Genomic DNA, 24,866 nt, shown 5'->3' on the forward strand with positions numbered 1-24,866 from the left:
GGCTAAATATTGGTCAAGGAATAGAAGTATATAAGGAAAAAATCGTGAAAGCTAATATATGTTTACTTATTTTGAGAGAGAGAACATGGAAGAGGGGAAGAAAGAGAGGGAGAGAGAGAATCCCAAGCAGGCTCCATGCTGCCAGTGCACAGCCCAATGCAGGGTTTGATCTCATGAACTGTGGGATCATGACCTGAGCCGAAATCAAGAGTCTGACACTCAACCAACTAAGCAACCCAGGCGCCTCTATGTTTAAAAGAAATATAGTAAGATTTACTATGGGAGAGAAGGCCAAATAATTCAAGGATAAAAAAGTGTTCAACATTATCAATAAATGTAGATCAAATAATTAAATATTAATTCATCATTACATTTTCAAAATTTGAATACATGTATCTCATATATACGTGGCAAAATATTTCAAACTATATTAGAAAGGTCTAGTAATCAATACAGTATGGTATTTGTGTAAAAACAGACACATAAATTAGTGGGACAGAATAGCAATAAACCCATGCATATATGCTCATTAATTTATGATAGAAGAGCCAAGAATATACAATCAGGGAAAAGACAGTCTCTTTGATAAATGGTGTTGAGAAAACTAGACAGCCATATGCAAAAGAATGAAACTGGACCACTTTTTTACAACATAAACTTACAAAAATTAGTTCAAAATGGGGTAAAAATTCAAATGTAAGACCTGAAACCATAAAATTTTTAGAAAAAAACATAGGCAGTCAGCTCCTTGGCATCAGTGTTGGCAATGGATATTTTGGATTTGACTCCAAAAGCAAAAACAACTGGGACTAAATCAAGCTAAAGATTCTCCACAGCAAAAGAAACCATCAACAAAATTGAAAGGCAACCTGCTGAATGGAAGAAGATATTTGCAAATTGTATACCTGATAAGGAGTTTATATCCAAAAAAATATAAAAAGCTCATACAACACAACAATCTAATTGAAAAATAGGCAGATGATCTGAATCAATATTTTTCCAAAAAAGATATACAGATGGACAACAAGGATGGAACAGAGGCTCAACATCACTAATCACCAGGTAAATGCAAATCAAAACCACAATGATGTATTACTTCACATCTGTTAGAAAGGCTATCATCAAAAGGATGAAATACCAACTGTTGGCAAGGATGTAGTGAAAAGAGAACCTTCATACACTTTGGAATGTAAACTGGTGCAGCCACTATGGAAAACAGTATGCAGGTTCCTCCAAAATTTAAAAATAGAACCACCATATGTTTCAACAACTCCATTTCTGGGTATTTATCCCCCAAAACCAAAAACACTAACTCAAAAAGATAAATGCATCACCATGTTCATTGCAGCATTATTTACAATGGCTGGGATACAGAAACACCCAAAGTGTCCACCAGTGGTTGAATGGATAAAGAAATTGTGATATATATTCTACATATTCCATATATATATATATTCAATGGAATATTATTCAGCCATAAAAAGGAATTAAATCTTGCCATTTAGAAAACAAGAATGGACTTGGAGGGCATTACATTGAGATAAGTCAGACACAGAGCAAAATACTACATGATCTCACTTCCATGTGGAATCTAAAACAACAACCACAACAACAAAAGTAGCTCATTGATACAGAATACAGAGAACAGATTGGTTGTCACCAGCGGCAGGGGGTGGGAGTGAAAAAAATTGGTGAAGAGAATTAAAAGATACAAACTTCCTGTAATAAAATAAATACGTCATTAGGTGGTAATATACAGCATGGTGACTATAGTTATTAATACTGTTATTATATATTTGAAAGTTGCTAAAAGAGTAAATCTTAAAATTTTCCCCACAAGAAAAAAATTTCTGTAACTGTATGGTGATGGATGTTAACCAGACATTGTGGTGATCATCTTGCAATGTACACAAATAGCAAATCATTATGTTGCAATCAGAAATTAATAAATGTTGTATGTTAATTGTACCTTAATAAAAAATGTGGTGAAATAATACACATTATAATGCTTCTTTTTGGAAGACAACTCAGACATAAATATTTTAACATGTTCATATTCTTTTGCCAGTTAACTGTAATTGCACAAAAAATAGCTTTAAAAGGTAATCACATTCAGCCAAATATTTATGCACTGTGATTTTTATTCAGCTTTATTTACTATACTAGGAAATTAGGAAATAAAAAATTAAACATTTAAATACATAATATTTAGTTAAATATAACCATGTATGGGAATACTATATAGAATAGACTATTATACAAAAATAAAACTATGTTTATAATGATTTTATCTTATATATGATAAAACATGAAATGCAGAAAAGTAAGACACAAAATTTTAAATACAGCATTATCTTAAGTATGTAAATATGTATTTGATACACACACATGTTGATAATTTTTTATTGGTAATAAGATTATGGGTAATTTTCATTTTTTAAAAATTATATGTGCTTCCTTAATTTTCCACATGGGATATATATTTTTTCTAAAGAAACAGACTATAATTTTTAAAATGAACATACGAGAAAATGCCTGAAAGTATTGTGGCAGTTGAATTTTTGCTTTTTATAATAAGTAACACAGGACATTTGAAAGTCGACAGGGAAAAGAGCTGATTCCTGCAACGGAGGAGTGGATACAATAGCGGGAGAGAGACCTATGCCTACATCTCTAATTATAATGCACGGGGAGCAAGAGGAATATGCTAGTAAATATAACAGCTTTGAAGGCAGTAAACTGGAGAGCAAATTTACTTATGGCAACAAAATGTTTGAGACAGTTCACAGTTATTTGCTAAGACTTTATCTCCTCATCTGTACAGTGGGAATAATAAGGTAAGGGGACATCTGATACAGCATGGCCCGGGATTATTACAATGTGATAGGTATACTGAAGGAATACTAAGATAGCATTAGGGACACAGAAGAAGAAGCAATTAATTTTGTCTTAGAAGGCTTAATGAAGAGATTGTATTACTCTGGACCTTGAAGGTTCAGATGAAAATCAAATCAAAGCAACAAATAAACAATGTTGTAAAAGCATTGGTCAGACTCTGGAAATATTTGGGTCCTTCAGTGTATGGATAGGGCAGGAAAAGGTGGAGGCTATGGAAAAGTGGGCTGAACCACGATACAAAGAGTATGTTATGCTTGGGATTTATTGTGTATCAAATACAGAATTCACTATATATTTTAAAGCAAACTCTATGATTTTAAAAATATAATTTTAGTAGCTTGAAGGTGGAAAGAATGAAGTGGTAGGAGACTGGAATTGTACACCAGTTAGGGGTATATTACAATTATCTGTGCAAAATATAGTTAAACCTTAGACTAAAAATATTGTCTAGGTGAAGGTGGAAAAAATGTATCTATTTGTTTTGAGATACTTTTGAAATATCCAGATGGATAGATCTGATGTGTAGTTTGTAATAAGTGAAAACCTGACCCTGCTGTTTGCTAAACTGTTAGGAGAGACCTGAGAATTGAAAAATAAACCACAACTTGTATAATAACACCATGACTTTTAAAATTGTAAACCAAGTCAAACTGAAACCATAATGTTCTTACAAAATATCTAAATTCAAGTTAAGAACAAAACAAAACAAAACAGTAGGTTAGGAGCACCTGGGTGGCTCAGTTGGTTGGGTGTCTGACTCTTAATTTAATTGTGATCCCAGGGTCATGGGATTGAGCCCCGTGTTGGGCTCCACACTGAGCATGAAGCTTGCTTAAGATTTATTCTCTCTTTCTCTCTCTTCTCTTTCTCCTTCTGCCCTTCTCCCCACCCCTTGTGTATGCTCTCTCTCTCTAAAATTAAAAAAAAATTAAAATAAAAAAAATCCAGCAGTTTATTTAGAGATATATCGTCCAAGATGATCATAAACAAATTGATCTGAAATTTACTCTGCACAAGTTCATGTGTTCTGAGAGACTGAATATAAAAATGGACGATGGCCAGGCCCTAAATGACAATAGAGCTCTAACCTACCACTTCTGTAGCAACCAGAGCAGGAAGCCAAACTACAACCTCTATAGTAATCAGTCCAGAACAGTCAGTGACTCCCAGCTTCCATAATCATTGTCCCTACTTCCAACTCAGGACCAACCAGAAAAAAACCAAATGTGATCCCAAACCAATCACATACAATGTGCCACTTCTAGTTACCGTGCCTCCAGCTTCCTGATGCAAACAACTTTCAGTCAGAAGATATTTGAAGCTTTCCCTTTTTTTCCAGTATTCCTACACCTGCCACTTTGAAACTCAAGTGACTGTCTTTGACTCCCATGCTATAACAACCTCTGAATAAATAACCTCTGTACTTATCTGTGTTGTCTTTGTTTATCATTACAGCTTTAAAGGTAAGAACACTGACTTCTGCAGTCTACAAAATCTAAACCATCCCTTTCAAACTCTCATATACCTAACTCCTACACAAAACCTAAGTACCCTTTCTAACTTACTACCTATTAAAGACAGCCCACAGTTATCACATTAAGTAATCAATCTCCCTTGTTACAGCAAGCAGTAAATTGTTGTTGACAACAGCTGTGTTCCTGACAGTCTGGCTGATGAGCATCTACAGCTGAATTATATGTATAGAATAAAATAATTTATTGGGTGAAAAGAAAAATAGAGTGAAAGAAGTTAAATGTAGAGATCACTTTAGAAAGTAAAAATAATTAACATTGTTTGATATGCGCTAGGTACTATAAAATATTCTCCTTATATATTATCTCCTTTATTCACCCAAACTAACCAATGAGTGGGTCTCACTAACCCCATTTTATGTGACAAAAGAGTATGCAAAAAGTTAAAGGACTAAAAAAGTATGCACAAATAATACTACAAGTGATTTTTGCAGAGACTGACCCCGCAGAATTTAGTCATAAGACTAAAATGCTTCAGAAAGGCAAAATAGACTGAAATCCAAAAAGATATGGGGCACTTGGGTGGTTCAGTTGGTTGAGGATCCAATTCTTTTTTTTTTTAATTTTTAAATTTTTTAAAAAATGTTTTTATTCATTTTTGAGACAGAGAGAGACAGAGCATGAGCAGGGGAGGGGCAGAGAGAGAGGGAGACACAGAATTTGAAGCAGGCTCGAGGCTCTGAGCTGTCAGCACTGGGCCTGACGCAGGGCTCAAACTCACAGACTATGAGATCATGACCTGAGCTGAAGTTGGATGCCCAACCAACTGAGCCACCCAGGTGTCCCGAGGATCCAATTCTTGATTTTGGTTCAAGTCGTGATCCCAGAGTCATGAGTTGTGGGATTGAGCACTGTGGCAGGCTCTGCATTGAGCTTGGAGCCTGCTTAAGAGTCTCTCTCTTTCTCTCTCTCTCCCTCTCTCTCTCTCTCTCTCTGCCCCCCCCCCCACCCACTCTGCCCCTCTTCTCAGCTCATGCTCTCACTCTTAAAAAAAAAAAAGTCCAAAAAGATCACCTTCAATTCTAGATCATTAGTAAATCTGAGGAGAGCAGCTTTAGAATTGTGGTGGTGGCCAAGGCCAGACTGCTGTTGAGGACCTAAGGGACACAAGAAAGTGGGAACAATGGATACTGACTAACTTCTCAAGAAATCTGGTTGGAAAGGGGAAAATATAGTAAGAACTTTGAGGAGAGGCATGAATATGGTTAGTCATTTCCAGATGAGAGGTCACTGAGATGATTACAAATAGAAAAAAATGGAACCAGTCAAAATTGAGTAGCTGAAGATACTTTTTAACAAAAAATGAGACTGTTTAACAGAGTTACATTTTGGAAAAAACAAGGGAGTAAGGAGTCAATGATTAATAACAGAGTTTAATGTTTACTATTGTTAAATAGAGGCAAAACTTTGTCCTGTGAGAGTAAATGTGATTTTGGGAAATGGTCAAGGTATCAGTAGTTAAGTCCAGTGAATATATTTGATGACTGTGATAAGTATTATCATTTGAAGCTCAAATTAAGATTTGATGATAATATTGTGATGTGTATTATCTTAAGACATTTTTGGCCTTCGGAAATCAAAAGTAATTTCAGTATTTTCAGCATTACAGAGGCACTATGTATTGTTTCCTAACAAGTTAACAGTTAATGTTGATATATAAATTCCAGAATATTCCCACACATCCAGTTTATACTATGAATTTAAGGAAACACATTTGTATGTGGTTCGGTAAAGCTGAAAATTCAGAAATAGTCACATACAAGAGGATAACTAATGAAACAACAAATATATATTTGTCTTACATATATATATGTACATATATATGTTCAATCAAGACACATGCATGTATATATATAGTCAAGACAAAACAATTTTTCATTTCGTTCATCTTTGTGAAAAACTGTAAACACTGCCAAAACCATACTCAAATCTTGAAATTTAAATTTTTTTTTTTTCAACGTTTATTTATTTTTGGGACAGAGAGAGACAGAGCATGAACGGGGGAGGGGCAGAGAGAGAGGGAGACACAGAATCAGAAACAGGCTCCAGGCTCTGAGCCGTCAGCCCAGAGCCTGATGCGGGGCTCGAACTCCCGGACCGCGAGATCATGACCTGGCTGAAGTTGGACGCTCAACCGACTGCGCCACCCAGGCGCCCCTCAAATCTTGAAATTTTAATATTTAATCTGTTTCTATGAAAGAACATGAGCAAATGTAAATTTTAATATAATCAATGCATTACATCAACTTACAAATCTATAGTGTATAAAGATTGATAGGATATGACAAACTGAGATCCAAACCTTTTCTAGAAGATCTAGGGGATCATTTTCTTTTTGATATAGATATAAAAATTTCTGCTTCAAGTTTCTCGGTTAGAAGGGAGTTTGAGTTTTAATCTTTTTGACATTCTTTACAACATTCCTTGTCTTCATCAAAAAGAAAAATTTATTGAATTTCTAGGATGTGTTAAATTTTAGTAAAGATAATAAGAATCTGAAAAGGAAAGTCACCTTTAAAACAACAACAACAACAAAACAACAGGGAAACATTTCCTTTTTTATGGCCCAAACCGGATTCTGTTTGTACATTCATTGTGAGTATTTATTGTAGAACTAAAAAAGCTTACTGGTGAGTCAGTTTCTCTCTCATCTTATTGATTGTAAGAAAAACTTAAAATGACTACCAAGCTGCCAAAAGATCTTTATAGTTAACGATAATTTGTTAGTATAATAAACTATGAATAGTTTGCAAGCTCCAATTTCCAGAATATGCATAAAAGATGATTAAATAAAAAAAGTGACTAAACAGAAAGATACACGGCACTGACGATTGGAGAAAACAGTGTGCTTGAAATGTATTGACTTTAGAGCCAGAATCAAATCTTACAAAGTTACATTGTTTTATTTCCAAAGGACTGACTTTAATGGAGCATTGTGTATCATAAAACAACCTTGGGATGTACTCCTCCTGTCATTCTAAAGTGCCTGATGCATGCTCTAATCAAAATAACAACTATCCATAGATAGTGCCATAGGCCATTTACTCTGTTAAAGAGTTTGATCTCCTTCAAGAGTTTCACATTTCACTCTTATTAACACCTGTTTTTTCCTCTCAATCTCTTTGTGCCTAGCTATAAGCCAGAGGTGTGATTTGAGAAAAAAGGCAACCATAAGTGGCAATAATAAAATTGCTTTGTGTGAGTTAACCACGCTGAAATAACAAAAAACCCAAAACACTGTCCAAAGTGTGTTTAGCCAGAATCAGCAAGCATCACACTTGTTATGAGATTTATTTTCATTATTACAAAACATATTCTTCATGTTGATTCTCTTTCTCAAATGCTACTGTATGATTTTCAAGTAAATTTAAACTTTGTAGATGATGATGATTTTTTTTATTTAAGTTATGTAGATGATGATTTTTTGAGATTAACATCAATCACACTTGGAGGTGGAATACAAAGTACATTGGCATTACTGATAGTTCTCATATGAGCTCTAAAAATTCTTGGAGGTCAAACAAACCGTATTTAAATTTCTAACTTTGAAGGTTATTCAATCTCTGTCACCCTTGCCACCTCTCACATTTAGGGAGGTATATATTACACCAATTCTAAAGGATGTATCCAGGGATGATTTTAACTGAAATGCAAACTTCTAGGAAGACTAGGAATATTTTTTCTCTTTGATACATATTCTACCTCTAGAAAATAATGCATAAAGCTTCCTAGCAAAGAATATCCCCCAAATAGTACATCCACAAAGTAAGGGAATTTCTTATATTTCAACATAGTTGATTTTTTTTAAATTTTCATTTATGGAGAGAAGATTTAGGGAAGAAAACATAAAAATTTTAAGAAGGTACATCAAAATGCATTATGTGTTAATAATCCTAGAAATAATTGACACAGTATTATAAATCTATTTTTAGGATTTAGACCAGAAAATTTAAGTAATGTTCTCAAACTCACACAGCAACCTCACATAGATGAAAGACAGGATTTTAGACTAGGACAAATGTAGCAAATTTTTTATTTCTCTTTGTCCTTCTTCCCCTTCATTTCTTACCTCCTATACCAAATGATTCTGGTCTCAGGAATGAAGCTTAAGTTAATATTACTGCATTTTTTTAGCCACGTTATAGGATTTTCTGTGCCCAATATCCTGAAACCAAACTACTATTTCACGAGAAAAATGTGTTTTGAGATGTGAACAATCAATATGCAAACACTTATTGGTTACAATTCATAGATAAGACATGGTATATGCTCTGATTAAAAGATGGATCCAATATAAAATGTTCAATATGGGAAATCAAATAACCCTGAAAATTACATCATTTGAGAGTGAGTCATCAGCAGGTATGTTTCACAGGGAGTGGATTTTAAGCCTTTGAGCCATAACTTGTTTTATGGCAAGTTGTTAATACTGTAAGCACATCAGAGACAATATGATGCTATTACGAATAAAATCTTGGCAGAGACTCAGCATTCAAATTTCCTGTTTAGAAGTCAGTAAGGAAGATATTTTTCTTTCATGTGTATTAAAGAAAAAGGAGACATAACCACTTTTACAGAAAGAGGAAGAATGCTGAGATGGAGAAATACGGGTAATGCTTGCTGAGATAGAGCAGGCTAATCTACTTTATTTTCAGACAATATCTTTGGACTAAAATTTGCAATTGTGCGTAAGTTAAATTTGTCCTTAAAAATATTTTGTTTGGCTATAGAATGATGTCTCAAGTCCCACTAAACCCAGCACAAATGTAAGGTTAATGCAGGTATTTAATTTTTGAAACATATATGTTGTCTGATTATGTTTCCTGAAACTAAATTTATGAAACATAAATTCTTTCACATTAAACTGATTCAGATTTCATTGGATAAATTTCCCTATATGTTTGTGTATTTCTAGTAAGTTTTAGAAATAAAATTAAAAGTTAAGAAATATTATCAGTTGATAAAATATGAATTCTAGTTTACATCGTACAAAGCTATTAATGAACAAAACAATAACCAAAATTAGAAAATATTTTTATATTTTAGATTATTCTTTAGAAAGTAGTTAGAGTATTCTCTCTCTCTTTCTTAAATACATGCATACACAATACATCCTCATATATCCATATCCCCAAATGTCAACATATTTATTTTGTAATTTTAACCCTTAGAATTAGGAACCCTCATAACAAATTTAATTGATATCAAAAGAGTATAGTAATCATGTATGTATTTAAGTCTTGCATTGAAATGCTAAATACTGACATTAATATCACTAATCATTAGAGTTTCAGGGAGTAATTTTAGAATTACCTATTGGACAATAGGTAGGTTTTAGTAACAATAGTAGTCAGAAATGTAATTAAACAGAACTTTTGAACTAGTAATTGCAATTTCACCTATTATAAATTAAATCCATAGTTAAATAAAGAACTATATTTGAAGGTGATAAAGACATTCCCCTTATTTCTATCAACCGCTTGACAGAAGGTATTATTATTATAGTTATCTTCACCTACATGATGCAAATACATAGGCTTTAGCAAGAAATATGGTATTAATGGTCACAGAGAAAATTTACAAAAATATTTTATTAGTAAAATGAAAATTTTCCAGATTTATTGAGATACAATTGATATATATAACATTGCATAAGTTTAAAATGTACAATGTGATGATTGAAATATATATATATTGTGAAATAATTACCACAATAAGGTTGGTTAACACATCTATCACCTCACATACTATATATAAAATATATATTTAATGTTTATTTATTTTTGAGGGAGAGAGAGAAAGAGCACAAACAGGGGAGGGGCAGAGAGACAAGGAGACAGAGAATCTGAAGCAGGCTCCAGGCTCTGAGCTGTCAGCACAGAGCCCAACGTGGGACTTGGACTCACAAACCGCAAGTTCATGACTGAAGCCAAAGTCAGCTTTCAACCGACTGACCACCCAGGCACCCCTCACATACTATATTTTAACTTAATTTTCCAAAAATGTATTTATGGTTATAATTATAAAACATTAATTCCTGATAAATTTTAAAACACCTATAAATATAGATATATGGAAATAAAAAATAATTAAGTGACTAAATATTCTCAACATTGAATGCTTTCTTTTCCTATAAGCAAGGAATATGATAATTTGATATATATCCTTTTGGACATTTTTCTATGTTTAGGTTTTTGTGTGTGTTTCTGTATTCAAGGTTAAAAAACATAAATAGAACTGTATATGCTTTTAGGTAACCAGTCTTTTTTTAATCAAAATTTCTTTGGATTGTCTTTCATGTTAGTATATAGATACACTCTTCATTCATTTTAACCACAGTATAGCACTCTATACTATAATTATAACATATTTTATTTTTTGTATGAAAAATACTGCAACTAGCACCCTTAAGTATATATGCAGGTTTGTCTATACAAGAGATGTCTAGATGAATAACTTCTTAAATCAAAGGGTACATGCTTTTAAATTTTGATAGAGACAGCCAGTATGCCTATCCACCATTGGTTGACTGCTTATCATGTTCACCAGCAACATTTGATAGAGCCAGTTCCCATACCCAAAACAAATTCAGGTAGAATGAAGGAATCATCTTATAACTTTTGCTCATATCATCATTCCAACAACAATCATTATTATTTTAAGTTGTTTCTGATACTAATGAGGTTATTTTCAATGCATTTTGGGGGTTATATGTTATGCATGTTTGCTGTTCTTGGACTGTTTATTCATGTTACTATTAAGTTGTTTCACTTATTTTATTTTACGATTTTTCTAATACTATATATTGCAATCCTTATCTGAAATAGAGTTCTCATGTATATGGCTTTTGTGTGGCCCCTTTTTAAAAAGTTTTATTTATTTATTTATTTTGAGAAAAAGAGAAGAGAGAGAGAGATAGAGAGAGAATGAGTGGGGGAGGGACAGTGAGAGAGGGGGGACAGAGAAAATCCTAAGCATGCTCCCTGCTATTAGCATGGAGCCCAACGTGGGGCTTGACCTCAGGAACGGTGAGATCATGATCTGAGCTGAAACCAACAGTTGGATGCTTAACTGACTGAGCCACCCAGGCAAGACCCCTATTTTTTTTTTGTCCACCTTTGTATCTTCTTATTTCTCAGACAATCTGATTCTCCCTGCCTCCTAATTTCTAGGAAAATTGCCTAAAATGTCCAGCAAACCGGTGGTATAGCTCCATGATTTTCCTTTCAATTATAGATTCATTCTTAAGTACATACAAATGTATCTGCTATCTCACTAGAACCTAATGAAAGTAAGGACTTACATGTATGTATTCAAATACACATTTAGGCCAAGTCTGACATTAATGATTTATTTTAGAGTGACATATTTTCCTGTTGAATTGAAAGACATTTTCATGGGCTCTTGAATCAATCAATCTTTGCCTTGAACAGTAGTCCCTTCATTTAATAGCACGCTCCCAAATTAATCTCTGTAGGACTTATTTTTATATGCATAAAAGATATAAAAATTCTAATAATTCTACTTCATAAGGTTCTAAGGACTAAGTGAAACAGTAAATACAGTTACTTATGAAGTTCTAGAAATAAGTAAATTTTTACTAATTAGTGTTTTTCTTGTATATGTTTGGTGCTATGTACATAAAGGGGATGTCTGTGCCCATGCTCTTTGTGTTATTAAGCGCCAGATGGAAACATTATATATGAATTCAACCCAAGGTGTGAAGACATTTAAACAATATCCAATTTTTTTTTAAGTTTATTTATTTTGAGACAGAGTGAGAAAGCATGAGCAGGGGAGAGGCAGAGAGAAAGAGGGAGAGAGAAAATCCCAAGCAGGCCCTGCACTGCCAGTGCAGAGCCTGATGCGGGGCTCGAGCCCGTAAACCATGAGATCATGACCTGAGGTGAAATCAAGAGTCCAAGGCTTAAGGGACTGCACCATTCAGGTGCCCCAAATCATATCCAATTTTTGGTTATACATACATTAGTTACTAAAATGGTAATCTTTCAAGAACAACACATCTAGTATCTTATTTAGAGCTACATCATATCTTCCCTTCTTGCCAAAATTTACATCTTAAACCACTTACTGTGAACCAACGGGAATATATGCTACAGAGGGCTGAGAATGAGAGAAATCCCATGTGAGTTTATCACTGGTTTCTGGGAACTTAAAAAATGAAGTGTAGATTTAGACTGGTAAAAACTGGTTGCATAGAAAAAGAGAAAGACACTGTATCTTTAATTTCAGCTCTGTTGAAACATTAAGTATGTGTAACTTCATCTTAGGCTTATTTCTTATAGCTCCTTTTGTCTCTGTTAGCACATAAATGCATGTAAAATAATTAATGATTAATGGTCAAATAAATGATGAATGTACACATAACTGCACTTAACTTCATACATTTCAAATGCAGAAATAAGGACATGCTTATTTTATAAGCCCTATTTTGCTTTGAATGAATTTTACATACCTGTAAGTATTACTATCTTGAACTTTCACCTGCATTTCTGGACTACATACATATTTCTCACTTTGTATATTTACAAGTAGCAAATGGGTTCCTCCTAGATTCCTGGACTCTCGTCCAGAGAACAGGAAATCCTCACTTTATACAACTTGTGATATTCATGAATTTCAGTGTATAAAGGTTTAAATAACACCAGTCCCCCAGCAACAAGGTGTAAATTTAATTACAATGGTAGATTAATCATAGTTAATTGCATTAAGCACCAAATTCGCTGCTAGCTCTTCAGTCCACAAATTATGCAAATAACAAATGCACACCATGATTTGTCATCCGCATGACTTCTTTCAGTCTGTTGGTGATTGATCAGTGTGCAACTGTTGTTTGGTACATGCACAGACAGCAATGCGAGCAGTTGTGTTGCCTCCTTGTATCCTAGTGATAAAGCAAGGTGGCATGTTGGAAGAAAGAATAATCAATAGAGGAAACTGGCCAAAAAGGATGGAAGTACAGCAATGAAATAAAAAGTCCGTGTTCTGAAAACGAAAAACATTTTTAAAGTTTATGCATTTATTTTCGAGAGAAAGAGAGAAGCAGAAAGAGAGACAGAGAGAGAGAGAAAGGCAAAGAGAGAGAGGGACACCGGAGACAGAGAATCCCGAGCAGGCTCTTTGCTGTCAGCACAGAGCTGGACACGGGGCTTGAACTCATAAACCTGGAGCTCATGACTGAAATCAAGAGTCAGAAGCTCAACCCACTGAGCCACCCAGGTGCCCCTGAAAATGAAGTTGGAATCAAATATAAACGAAGCTGTAGACTAAATGGATGACCATACATATGCTGGCATTGCCACCATTTGAGAATTCTAGATTTGCAGCCAGAGAAATTTAGTGAAGGCAAACGTAATCAACATGACTGAAAACAGTGGTTGTGATAAAAAGAATGAAGATACATCAGAGGCATAGTCATTGGCAAAATCTCCACATTTAAGAAACTCCTGGAGATATTTCACAACATTGAGAGTTCAAAGGATAAAATGTTGGGAGCTGATCCAAGCTTATATTTGATGAGAAGAAGGCAACCATTGTTCAAACTGTACAAATGAGTCTTTTTTTTTTTACAAAAAAAAAAAAAAAAAAGGACAGTTTAATTCTCAGTGTTTCCCATTTTTAAATTACAGTGCACTACATGAATATTAGCATTTACACGAGTTTTTAATTTCTCTATATGTTTATAATTTGTACTAATAAACTTTTTAATGGTTTGACAAAAATTTTTAGAAGTCATACAACAACTGTAAGTTTTCCCGTTGACTACTAAGACAGATGGTAACTAAAATTATTGTGGGGATCATTTCAAAATGTATAAAAATATCAAATCACTATGATGTACACCTGAAACTAACAGAACATTGCAATTATGCTTCAATTAAAAAATATTGCTTTGTATGATTTCAGCTTACAGGGTAATTTTCAGTCCCACACTACAATACAAATCAGGGACTTGTTGTAAATATTCACACTTAAAATGTTGTCCTTAAGCCCCACATATAGTACATCAGCAAATCTTGTTGACTCAGTCTTTAAAATGTATTCAGAATGTATCCACCACATTTGACCACTTTTCCTCTTATCAACAGTGGTGATAATGAACCATTATGTCTTGATTTTTTATTACAACAACCTTGTAACTAATTTCTCTGTTTTCATCTTCTCAGACTATTTACATCAAAGCAACCAGAATGGTTTTGTTTAAACTGGAGCCCGACCACATTACTCTCCTGTTTATAACCCTCCTATGGCTCCCATTTCACTCGGAATAATAGCCAAAGTCCTAGAAATGGCCAGCAAGGCTCTACAAAGATCCATCTTCGTAGGCCCTTGACTCACTGGCCTTGTGTCTACTGTCTGCATTAATCACTGCTGCCACATAGTCCTCGTTCTTTTCCCTCAACCTTTGCAGATAAGTTACAGCCTTATGAAATGTTTACTTTTTGGTGCTCTTCCCTGCCTGGAAAGCAGTTCAACTACCCATTCACAAGTCCTTCTTTTTCTCTTACGGCGCCATCGTGTTCATAAGTCATCTCTGACCTTTTAAATTGTCACTCCTTCCCAACATGTTATTTTCCCTTCTTTGCTTTCTTCTTCTTCAAAACACTTATAATTTTTATAATGTGAAAATATTCTGTATTTACACAACAAAACATATTGTTATGTTAATTGCATTTTGTTATATTATGATTTCCTTTTTCTCCTATGAGAATGAAAAGGCCATAGCACACAGCTTTTCCTCAACCTATATCTGATGAATACATGAATAAAAGAATGAAAAAATGGGTCCTTATGGGTGATTTCTCACATGATGTTATGAGCTCTGATAATTCTGATTGCCTATTGTGAAGGTGCTCTAAGATGTATCTAATAAAATAGTGCAATCCATGTGGGATTCTCCAGCTGTGGTCAGAGATATCACACAATATGCTGAAAAAATCAACTACCAAATTCTTGTTATTCATTTATGCAGCCTAAGATTGTATCTAGGTGATTTTTTTTGATACTATACATTTTTAGATCGCAGTGAGGTTGCTGTTGACCCCCAATGTTATTTGTTTGTACATATAGTATTTTTTAATTAAATAGTTATAGGTGGAGGAGTGAAATGAAAGGCTGAGGTAATTTATTCTGTAGAGGAAAGCTGGACTGACTAGGAATGGTTAAAGCACAAGTGTACTTAGGTGACTCTCTGAGTCAGGTTGTACAGTTGTACTGGAAAATTTGCTAGGATTCTAGCATGAGTTCTCTGTAAAAATCTCTAGAAACTAAAACACTTCAGAGTTCCTTTGATTTGTACGATACACAATCACATGCATGCCTGTGTGTGAGTGCACATGTACACTTGCAAAATAAGATAACATAAGCACTAAACACTTTTGGAATATTCAGGTAAGGATTCACTCTGTTTCCAAAGGAAACTGTGCTAATACTAACCAAACAAATATGTTGCAATTGTTAATATTTCACTAGGTTAGCAGAAACTAGCACAGAATGGAGGGGTAATACTTTATCAGAAGTAATATAGTATAAGAAGCCGAGAAGGAAACTGGCCAGGAATAGCAGGAGTTCCAAAGGGAAACCATGACAGACACCAATTTAACTTGATACCTAAGAGGTATAGACATCAAGGGAACTGTTCCATGATCATAAAGGCATGTGCTACATTTATCTTCTCAATAAGGGGCTCACTAATCAGATATGTGCCTTAAAGTTAAATTAGTCCCTAGATTTAAAAGAAAGTGACAAGATGTAGGAACTTCTACATTATTTAGAACAGATGAAGATACCTTCAATAAAATGAAATACTTAGAAAATATTTTGCAAATGCAATTATAAATTCAGGACACCTTTTGGTTGCCATAGGAGAGAAAAAAAGCAGAAGAAATATACACTACTGAAACCAAATAATGTACACATTTTAAGAAATGGTAAATTCAGCTCTTTTGAGAAGTAATACTTCAAGTCAAAAGAACAACACAGAAAATTCACAGAATCTGAACTGTGGGGAAAAAAATGCTAATCTGACCAGGTAGACAGGATTTCCTTATTGTCTCTGCTAAGAATAAGAAGGCAGGGATATCTGGAAGGCATGCTATGTTTCTGGAGGGATGTATCAAGTCATGATTAAGAATCTAAAGATATAAACATCCCAATGACTACTGTATATTACTGATCCATGATGGAATGAAGAATTCTACTTCATGAAACCTGTAATATAATCTCATTCTTTTTGATTTCCTGATTACATAACTGAGGACACTTAAGAAGTTACATACATATATATACGTGTATATATATTTTCTAATTGAAGTTTTTATTTAAAAGGCAAAGTCACACTGAGCAAATTAAAAGTTAACTGTATAGGAGCTGTTTAAAAGTGGTTTGATTTTCTGGACCTATATTATAAAACCAGAATTAGATTCTGAGAGATATGCTGGGGAAAAGATTGCACATATGACTGGCATCTGCCCAAATCTGTCTGAGGATAAAAACAATGGTGTCATATTAACAGTAGCAATAATTCTTTCTCTATCTTGTAACCAGTAGATAATTTTTTTCAGAAAACTTTTAGCTAGTTATTTCCGGGAGATTCTAGAGACCATCTCATACGTACAGCCTACTTAGATACAATGTGATATCTATTGTTTTCTTTCTGTTTGATTCCATCTCTTTGCTTTTTATGTCTCATTCAGAAGCTTCAGATACGTATAAAGTCAGATATGTGCCATGTTATGCAATTGTCTATAATTTTGTCACCTGCTGATGCTACCAAAAGTTCATTGTGTTGACCTTCCAGGAATGCTACTACTTTGTGGGCAGCCTTCTGAACTCTGCCACTAAAACCACTCATGCAGCTATTAAGTTGACATCCTACCTAGGTCATACTATATTTTTTTGCATACAAGTGCAGATGTATTTTTCTCTTACTTCTGTTTATATCTTTGACTTTCAAGGATATTTGAGAGTCATACAGAATTGTTGGTGAACTAGTTCTTTCTAATTTACTTACAGTTCCCAGGACTCAAATAAGAGGTGACTAGGGATGAGTCTGAAGTCAGTGTGAATTGTGCCATCATGCACTCAAAACGTCCCTGCCTTAGTTGGGGCATTGTTATGACATCAACCTCCTTATCTTTTCTCCTTCTTCTCTTAGCATAATGTTTACCCAAGTAGCAGCTTAGTTTATGATACAAATAGTTTCCAAATAGACATGCACAACCAGTCCTTCAGACATACCCAGGAATGTTGGGATCCTAGGAAAAGCTCTGGTTAAGCTTACACTTGAACTCTACATTATAAGTTTCAGTATCTGGTTGTAATCTGTCCAAAAAGAATTTCATCAGACAGTGCTAAATAGGGATGAAAAACTTTATTAAAGACCATTGTAAAAGGGGAGAGAGATTCAACTCAAGTCTGCAGAAACAAAAGGTAGGGTGACATAGTGTAAAAGCAGTGGAGATTATTAGAAGGGAGGTTGTTGAATATGATTAAGTCATACCTGTTTTCTAATTGTTCCTTATTGGTTAAGTTTCTACATTCCCTCAGATCCTGGAAGATATGGATAGTATCTTTCTTGATAATTACATTTTAAAGAGATGGCTCCTGGGCCCTTGAGAAAGACATTCCTGAGCTATGAAACTTATAAGATGCTGAGAAAAGAATTTACTTCTCAAAGGGGAAGAAAAAGAATTTATAATTGCAAATTTCTAAAGCAAAAACTCTAAGAAAAGGTAGTTTGAGACCCCAAATCAGAAGGAAATGTGTTTAAAGTTTAGTCATGCTGAAGGGAACATTAAGGCTGTCTCCATCATAGGTAGGATAGTAAATGTCCAAATTCCATCATGCCATAGCAACCCAAGGAAAGGTCCTGAAGAAATAGTAAAAGAAAAATGATAGGGTGCCTAGGTGGTTCAGTAGATTAAGCATCTGACTCTTGATTTTGGCTCAGGTCATGATCTTGCTGTTCATGAGTCTGAAAGCCCTGTGTTGGGTTCTGCATTGACAGTGTAGAGCCTGCTTGGGATTCTCTCTCTCCTTCTCTCTCTGCCCCTCCTGAGTGCTCTCTCTCTCTCTCTCTCTCAATAAATAAACTTTAAAAGAATGATGACGATGGTGATGATGATGATGATGATGATGATAGAAAAGCTGCTTTATTGATTTATTTCTATGTATCAAGTACTGTGTTAAGCTTTTTACATGGATACTTTATTTAAAATAAACTACTGAGGTAGTGACTTTAATTTCCATTTTTCAATAAAGATACTGAGTTTTAAAAAGTTACCCAAGTTCACACAAACAGTAGCTAGTAGAGTCAAAATTCAAACCCAGGTATTTTGGTAGATGAACTAAAGGAACATGTATTACTAGCTGAATGCTGGCCATCCATACTTAGTCCTGGTAAACTAGGCTGGGTCAAATGGAACTGCAAGGATTAAATTAGAGTTTACTTAATCTAAGTCATTGTGTCCTAACTTCATAATTTTTGTCAACTTTGTAGTTTACAGTGTATTTTTTGCAGTTTATACTATATTATTATTAACTTATTTTTCTCTCTCCTCCTTCTCTTCCTCCCTTCTCTATTGTAACCTCACCCTAAGTAGTAATACCAAAAAAAAAAAAAATCATCTCTAATATGATATAAAAGCATGCCAAGGGTAGGGGGGGAGTTCTGATTTATTTCCTGTTTATACTATTAATATAATTGGCATACAAATAAGACTATGATTAATACAAATTTAATGGAAGAATAAAGCAATCAGTGACCCACCAGTGGGAAATGTATGAGACTTGGAGAAACAGGGTCTAAGATACGTCTGTAGGAATGAAAGTGGATCTAATAGCTTCTTTTGTCAATATTCCCAAACTCACATCCTAATATTACATCTCTAGATCTCAATACTTTGATGCTGAGAAAATTTGAAAATACAGAAGAATACATGAGTGAAAAAGAAGTGTAGTCTGTAGGAATGAACAGCAATAGTTTTATTAGACCATTAGCTAAATATAAGTGATTTACTATCAGAAAGCTACTGTTTTCTTAGGTTGTATAAAATGTGTTTAGAATAAATAAAATAAATGCAGATTTGAGATATGGGAACTATCTATTTTTAAATATTTGAATATTTTGCATGTGAAAAGCAAGTACATTTATGCTATGGGACTAAAATATCAGAAGCAAGATTAATTAAATATATAAGATAAAGAATATCTGATTCCCACTAAAAACAAAGACTTCAAAAATAGCTTCATTGCTTGAAATAGAAATCATTGCCTTTGGAGTCAAAAATTTCTCCATTATTGAAATGTTCATGAGAGATTTTGACTAGAGTATTATAGGATAGAATGAAAAACAGAATGATGAGGGATATACATATGTGGTTTTAGATTTGTGATTTGTTGTTTCTGTGATTCTGTATGGTCTCACTTTAGTACGCAAGATACCTCTGCTGTATTTTGTTCTCTCCTAGAAGATAAGAACCAACTGAACAATTCCATAGTGCTGCAACCAGAGTAACACTAGGCCTAGGAATTGGGGAAAAGTAAAAACCATCGTAGGTACTAGAAGCAATTATATTGAGTTAGAAGAGATTAGATCATGAAATCCATTATCAGAGCAAAAAAGAGGCTGCTCCTGGAAAGGGAATAAGACCTAATTAAACATACAGAATAACTAAAAGGGAGTTTTAAATTCAACTTTTAAAAGGAAGTTTTATAATAAGTTCTGCTTTGTTTTTTTACCTTTTAAAAAATGAGATTACATGTGGAATGCCAAATTACTCATCCTTGAAAGATTTTAAAGAAAGGATGAGCTAGAACCTTTCAAAATTTTGTGACAGAATTCTGTGATTTGGAAGAATACTGAATGGCATAACTTCTAAGTTTTTGCTCTAATATTAGGATTTGGATTTTGTGGTCTTTTACATTATAGAAATAGATATGTTTCAGACATTCTTTTTACAGATAAGAGACTTCCCATGTGTAATGATTTTTCAAAACACCATCTGCCTTAAGGTTCTATTACTGTGTATTCAATGATATATTGATGTGGAAATTAGTATGCCACCTGGCTTATACAGTTTTGAATGAACTCTCCAGTACTTTGTTACGAGGCAAATACAATGGATTCATTGTGCTAGACAGCCCCAGCTCATTATGTTAGTAACTATCATATGGCTCTTATACCTCCTGCTTTTATTTAACAGAAGAAAACAAAATAAAAATGATTCTGATTAGTTCACTGGATCAATAAAGTGAAAAGACCACTTGTAGACTCGAGTACTATTATCCTAATATTTGTTTTCTCTTTCGAGTTTTAAATCATACAAGGTATTATGTGAAATGGATCTAATGTTCCTCTCAGGTCTGTCCAGTTTGATAAGTTAATAATTATAATTTAATGCCCCACTATTACGTTTACTAATCATAATTTATCGAAATATTCTGTCCATATTATCAAAACAAAATTTTAAATTGTTTTAAGTAGTTTAAATTTGTAATATGAGTAGGATGGTAGTAATGTACTGTATAACAATAAATTGTAATAAGAAATCATATTATAATGCTAATAGAGAATTTATATACATATATATTTATATGTCTATGCATATTCCTCACTTTTCTTGGGATTACACAGTCATATGTCATTTCATGATGACAGAAAAAATGTAAGTAAACATATTGTAAATGTGAATGCACTTTGGCTTGAAATGTTATATTTTAATGAAAATGCAATATTTGTCACATTTTCAACTTATGCTTTTGACACTTTGTCACTATGGAGCAGATGTGGAAATATAAAAAACTTGAGAACATTTTAAGTAGGGTGCTAACAGTGACAAAATTGCCCTTTTTGAGAAGATAAACTATTTGAAAGTTACAATCACCATAATAGCTATATGGATTTTATCTCTACCAGCATTACAATAGGAATGGAGTAGTCACAAGAATCATAGCTAGCTTTTATTGAGTGGTTATTATGTGACAGTCCGTATACAAAGCACGTTACATATATTATTACGTTATCAGAGCAAATTTAGAAATAAAAAATTTCCTCCATCTCATACTTCTTCCCTTGTCCCCAATTTATGGATAAGAATATTAAGCTTAAGTCGAGTAAACAGAAGACTTTGGATATTAGGCATGCAGTAAACTTGATTGTGAATAACTGCAGCATAAAGTGAAAGGGGTTTCTATATGGAAGGATGGCAATTAACATAAAATAAACAAGATGGAGAGAGGTAGGACAGGATAATGAGGGGCTTATATACTATGGTAAAAATTTCAGACATCACTTTGTACATGATTAAGAGCTACTTTAGTACTGTGAAAATGGAAATGCAAGATTAGATTTTAATAAGCAAGACAGACCAGTCCTGATATTCCAAAGTGATAAGTGCTATAAAGAAAATAAAGCAGATAATAGGTCAGAGAGTGACAAATGGTGATGACATTGTGGGTTAAGAAGGTTACATTTGAACAGAGATTTTGATAATGAGAGACATTTGAGCTGAGATCCAAATGTTGAGAACAAATAAGTCATCTGAAAATCTTGTGGAGTAATAGTCAGGGGAAGATCAAATATCCTAAGATGGGGAAAAGTTTGGCATAGTTTCTTTTTTTTTTTTTGACGTCTGATCTTATTTATTTGTTCCTCTTACAACAATCTCATTTTTGACTGGACTCAGACTTTGAGGTAGAAGCTCTCAGAGAAGACAGCCTCCGTCTCTTGGCAATCTGTTCCTGGCACTTTTCTTTGGCCTCCTTCATTCTCTTGGCCAAAAGCTTAGCGTATTCTGCAGCCTCTTCCTTGTTTTTCTTTGTGCGCTGCTTCTTCAAAGCAATGCGCCGACGTTTGTGTTGGAGGACACGTGGAGTAACAAGACGCTGTATCTTGGGTGCTTTGGTTCGAGGTTTCTTACCATCTTTATTTAGGGGCTTTCTCACAACATACTGGCGGACATCATCTTCCTTTGAGAGACTGAAAAGCTTGCGGATCCTGCTAGCTCTCTTGGGCCCCAGGCGACGAGGCACAGTAGTATCAGTGACTCCAGGAATATCCTTCTCCCCTTTTTTCACAATGACCAAGTGGAGAACACAGATTGGCATCCACGATGCAACCCCGAACAGATTTGCGCTTTCTTTCTCCAGTCCTCCGTGGTCGGTAGCAGGAATGCCCCTTACTCAGCAGTAGGCGGACACGGCCATGGGTCAAGACACCCTGCTTCATGGGGAAACCTTGTTTGTCATTCCCACCACTGATTCGTACCACGTAATCCTTCCATTCTTCCCCTAAAGCATCAGCAGCAACTTCTGTGGTCATTCGTTTCTCATAAAAGGCACGAAGTTTGCGTTCATCGTCCACTTCAATGAGTTTCTGGCAGCCAGTAGCTGGGAAAGAGATGTTCAGCTTCGTGGTGAGGCTGCCTACCGCCTCCGAGGCGCTGGCATATCTTCTTAAGGATAAGCAGATTCCCATGTACATAGAACACAGTAAAAGAGGGGGAATGTGATAGGAGATCATGTCTGAGATGAAGGGTCAAGTCATGCATGTGTCTTTGTGACACCATAGTAAGTCATTTGAATTTTATTCTAATAGCAATGAGAGTGGACAACCGTTGGGATGATGTTTACCCAATGACTCCCCTAACCTGAGCCATTAAGTACATAACAGACTCATTAATCAGAAAAAGTAACACAGGAAGCATAGCAGGTATGAGCATAAGCAAGAAAGTAACAGAGAAAATGAGTTTAACTCTGAATATATTTAGTTTTAAGTACACTGGAGCAATTAACTGGAGATCTCCTAAGGAAAAATCATGCATTCTGTGGGCCTGTAACACAAGGAATGAAGGGCGAAACCTTGGAAGCAGATGAGGCCAAATCAGCAAACTAATACAAATGGAATGAGACCTAAAGATGAAACTCTCAAGGATTCAATTTTAAGAGGTGTCAGGAGAAATGGAGAGTTAGTAGTAAAAAAGACGGGAAAGGAAATTGGAGTGTATAGGGTGGAGGAAGGCAGTGGAGAAGTAGATTTCAAGAAGAGAACATAAATAGTATCAAAACTAAAGAAATTTCAAATCAGACAAAATCTAACATTTTTGATCATTTTTGGCAACAGGGAGGGACAGGATGAGCTTTAGCATCTTAAGAGAGTACTGGAATTAATAATGCTTATAAAATACGATTTATTCAGAAAAATTTTAGAACAGTTTAAAGTTTATAGGAGGATGCAGAGAATTTCTGACTCTTATCTGGGGCAGTGGTATGGAACAGGAATAACCAGAGTTGCTCTCTAGCCTTGGAAATGTTGCAAGCCTGCTCAAGTATTGTGCCATAGAGATTATAAAACTAAACAGATGTCAGTTTATGTTTTCAGTGTCCTTAATCACTCTTCTATCTCTGCCTTTTTGCTTAAACTACTAATCTCAATGTTTCTCCCCACTTCTTTCCCTCTTCCCTTCTCTCTTTTGTTTCTGTAATTTTCTAGTCTCATATTTTGTTGTCAGTATAATTACTTGCTGTGGGCCGAATCGTGTTCCCTCAAAATTCATATGTTGAAGCCTTCACCCCATATCTCAGAATGTGATTGTATGGATAGAGGGCCTATAAAGAGATAATTAAGTTAATATGATTGCCATGAGGGTGAGTCCTAATCCAAAATTACTGCTATTCCTCCAAGAAGAGACTTGGACACACCAGAGATGCACAAACATGAAGGGAAGAGTATGTGAAGAGGCAGCAAAAGGGTGGCCATCTGCAAGCTGAGGAGAAAGGCCTTACAGGAAATGAACCCTGCTGGCACCTTGATCTTGAAATTGCAGCCTCCAAACTGTTTGAAAATAAATTTCCATTCTTTAAGCCACCCAGCCTGTAGTCTTTGTTATGCAGCCCTAGCAAATAATACAGTGCCCTTCCTTACTCTTGTGGTTCTTCACTACCATCATAGGCTCAGCCCATACTTTTCTCCACTTGCCTCCATCTTTTAAGTTTTCTATTCTGCATGTGCTCTTACTTCTGATAGTCCTAAACAACGCATTCATATTTTAAACAATGTACATAGATTTTAAGTCTCCAATGTAATAGTAGAGTAATCATCCATAAATATTTTAGACATTGATTTGGATGAAACTAATAATGCTGTGATGATAAAATCTGCCAATTGATGTAATTAGATGCAGTAGTATGGTGAATATGGTGCATGACTGAAGGAGTATCCAAGAAAAGGTCTAAAAAGAAGCCAAATCCAATGAAGCAAAACTACAGATCAATGTAAATCTTGAATATGTCTAAAAACTAAATTTATAAATATAGAGATTATATAGTCAAAAACACAACAAAAAAATCTTAGCTATATTAATTGATTGTTACGGATATATTTATCAGTGCAGTTAAGTTTGTAATAAATGCTGA

General features: G+C 34.5%; 1 protein-coding gene across 1 annotated transcript; it reads right to left on the minus strand.

The window, feature by feature from the left end:
- Nucleotides 1–22,062: 22,062 nt before the first annotated feature.
- On the minus strand, nucleotides 22,063–22,974 carry LOC123608766 (40S ribosomal protein S6-like). Its single transcript, XM_045499154.1, is given in 2 exon segments — nucleotides 22,063–22,548; nucleotides 22,550–22,974. Coding segments are annotated over 2 exon segments (855 nt in total). The 3' UTR covers nucleotides 22,063–22,118.
- Nucleotides 22,975–24,866: the final 1,892 nt, after the last annotated feature.

Source organism: Leopardus geoffroyi, chromosome A1 (assembly GCF_018350155.1).
Source record: "Leopardus geoffroyi isolate Oge1 chromosome A1, O.geoffroyi_Oge1_pat1.0, whole genome shotgun sequence".
NCBI classification, from domain to species: Eukaryota; Metazoa; Chordata; class Mammalia; order Carnivora; family Felidae; genus Leopardus; species Leopardus geoffroyi.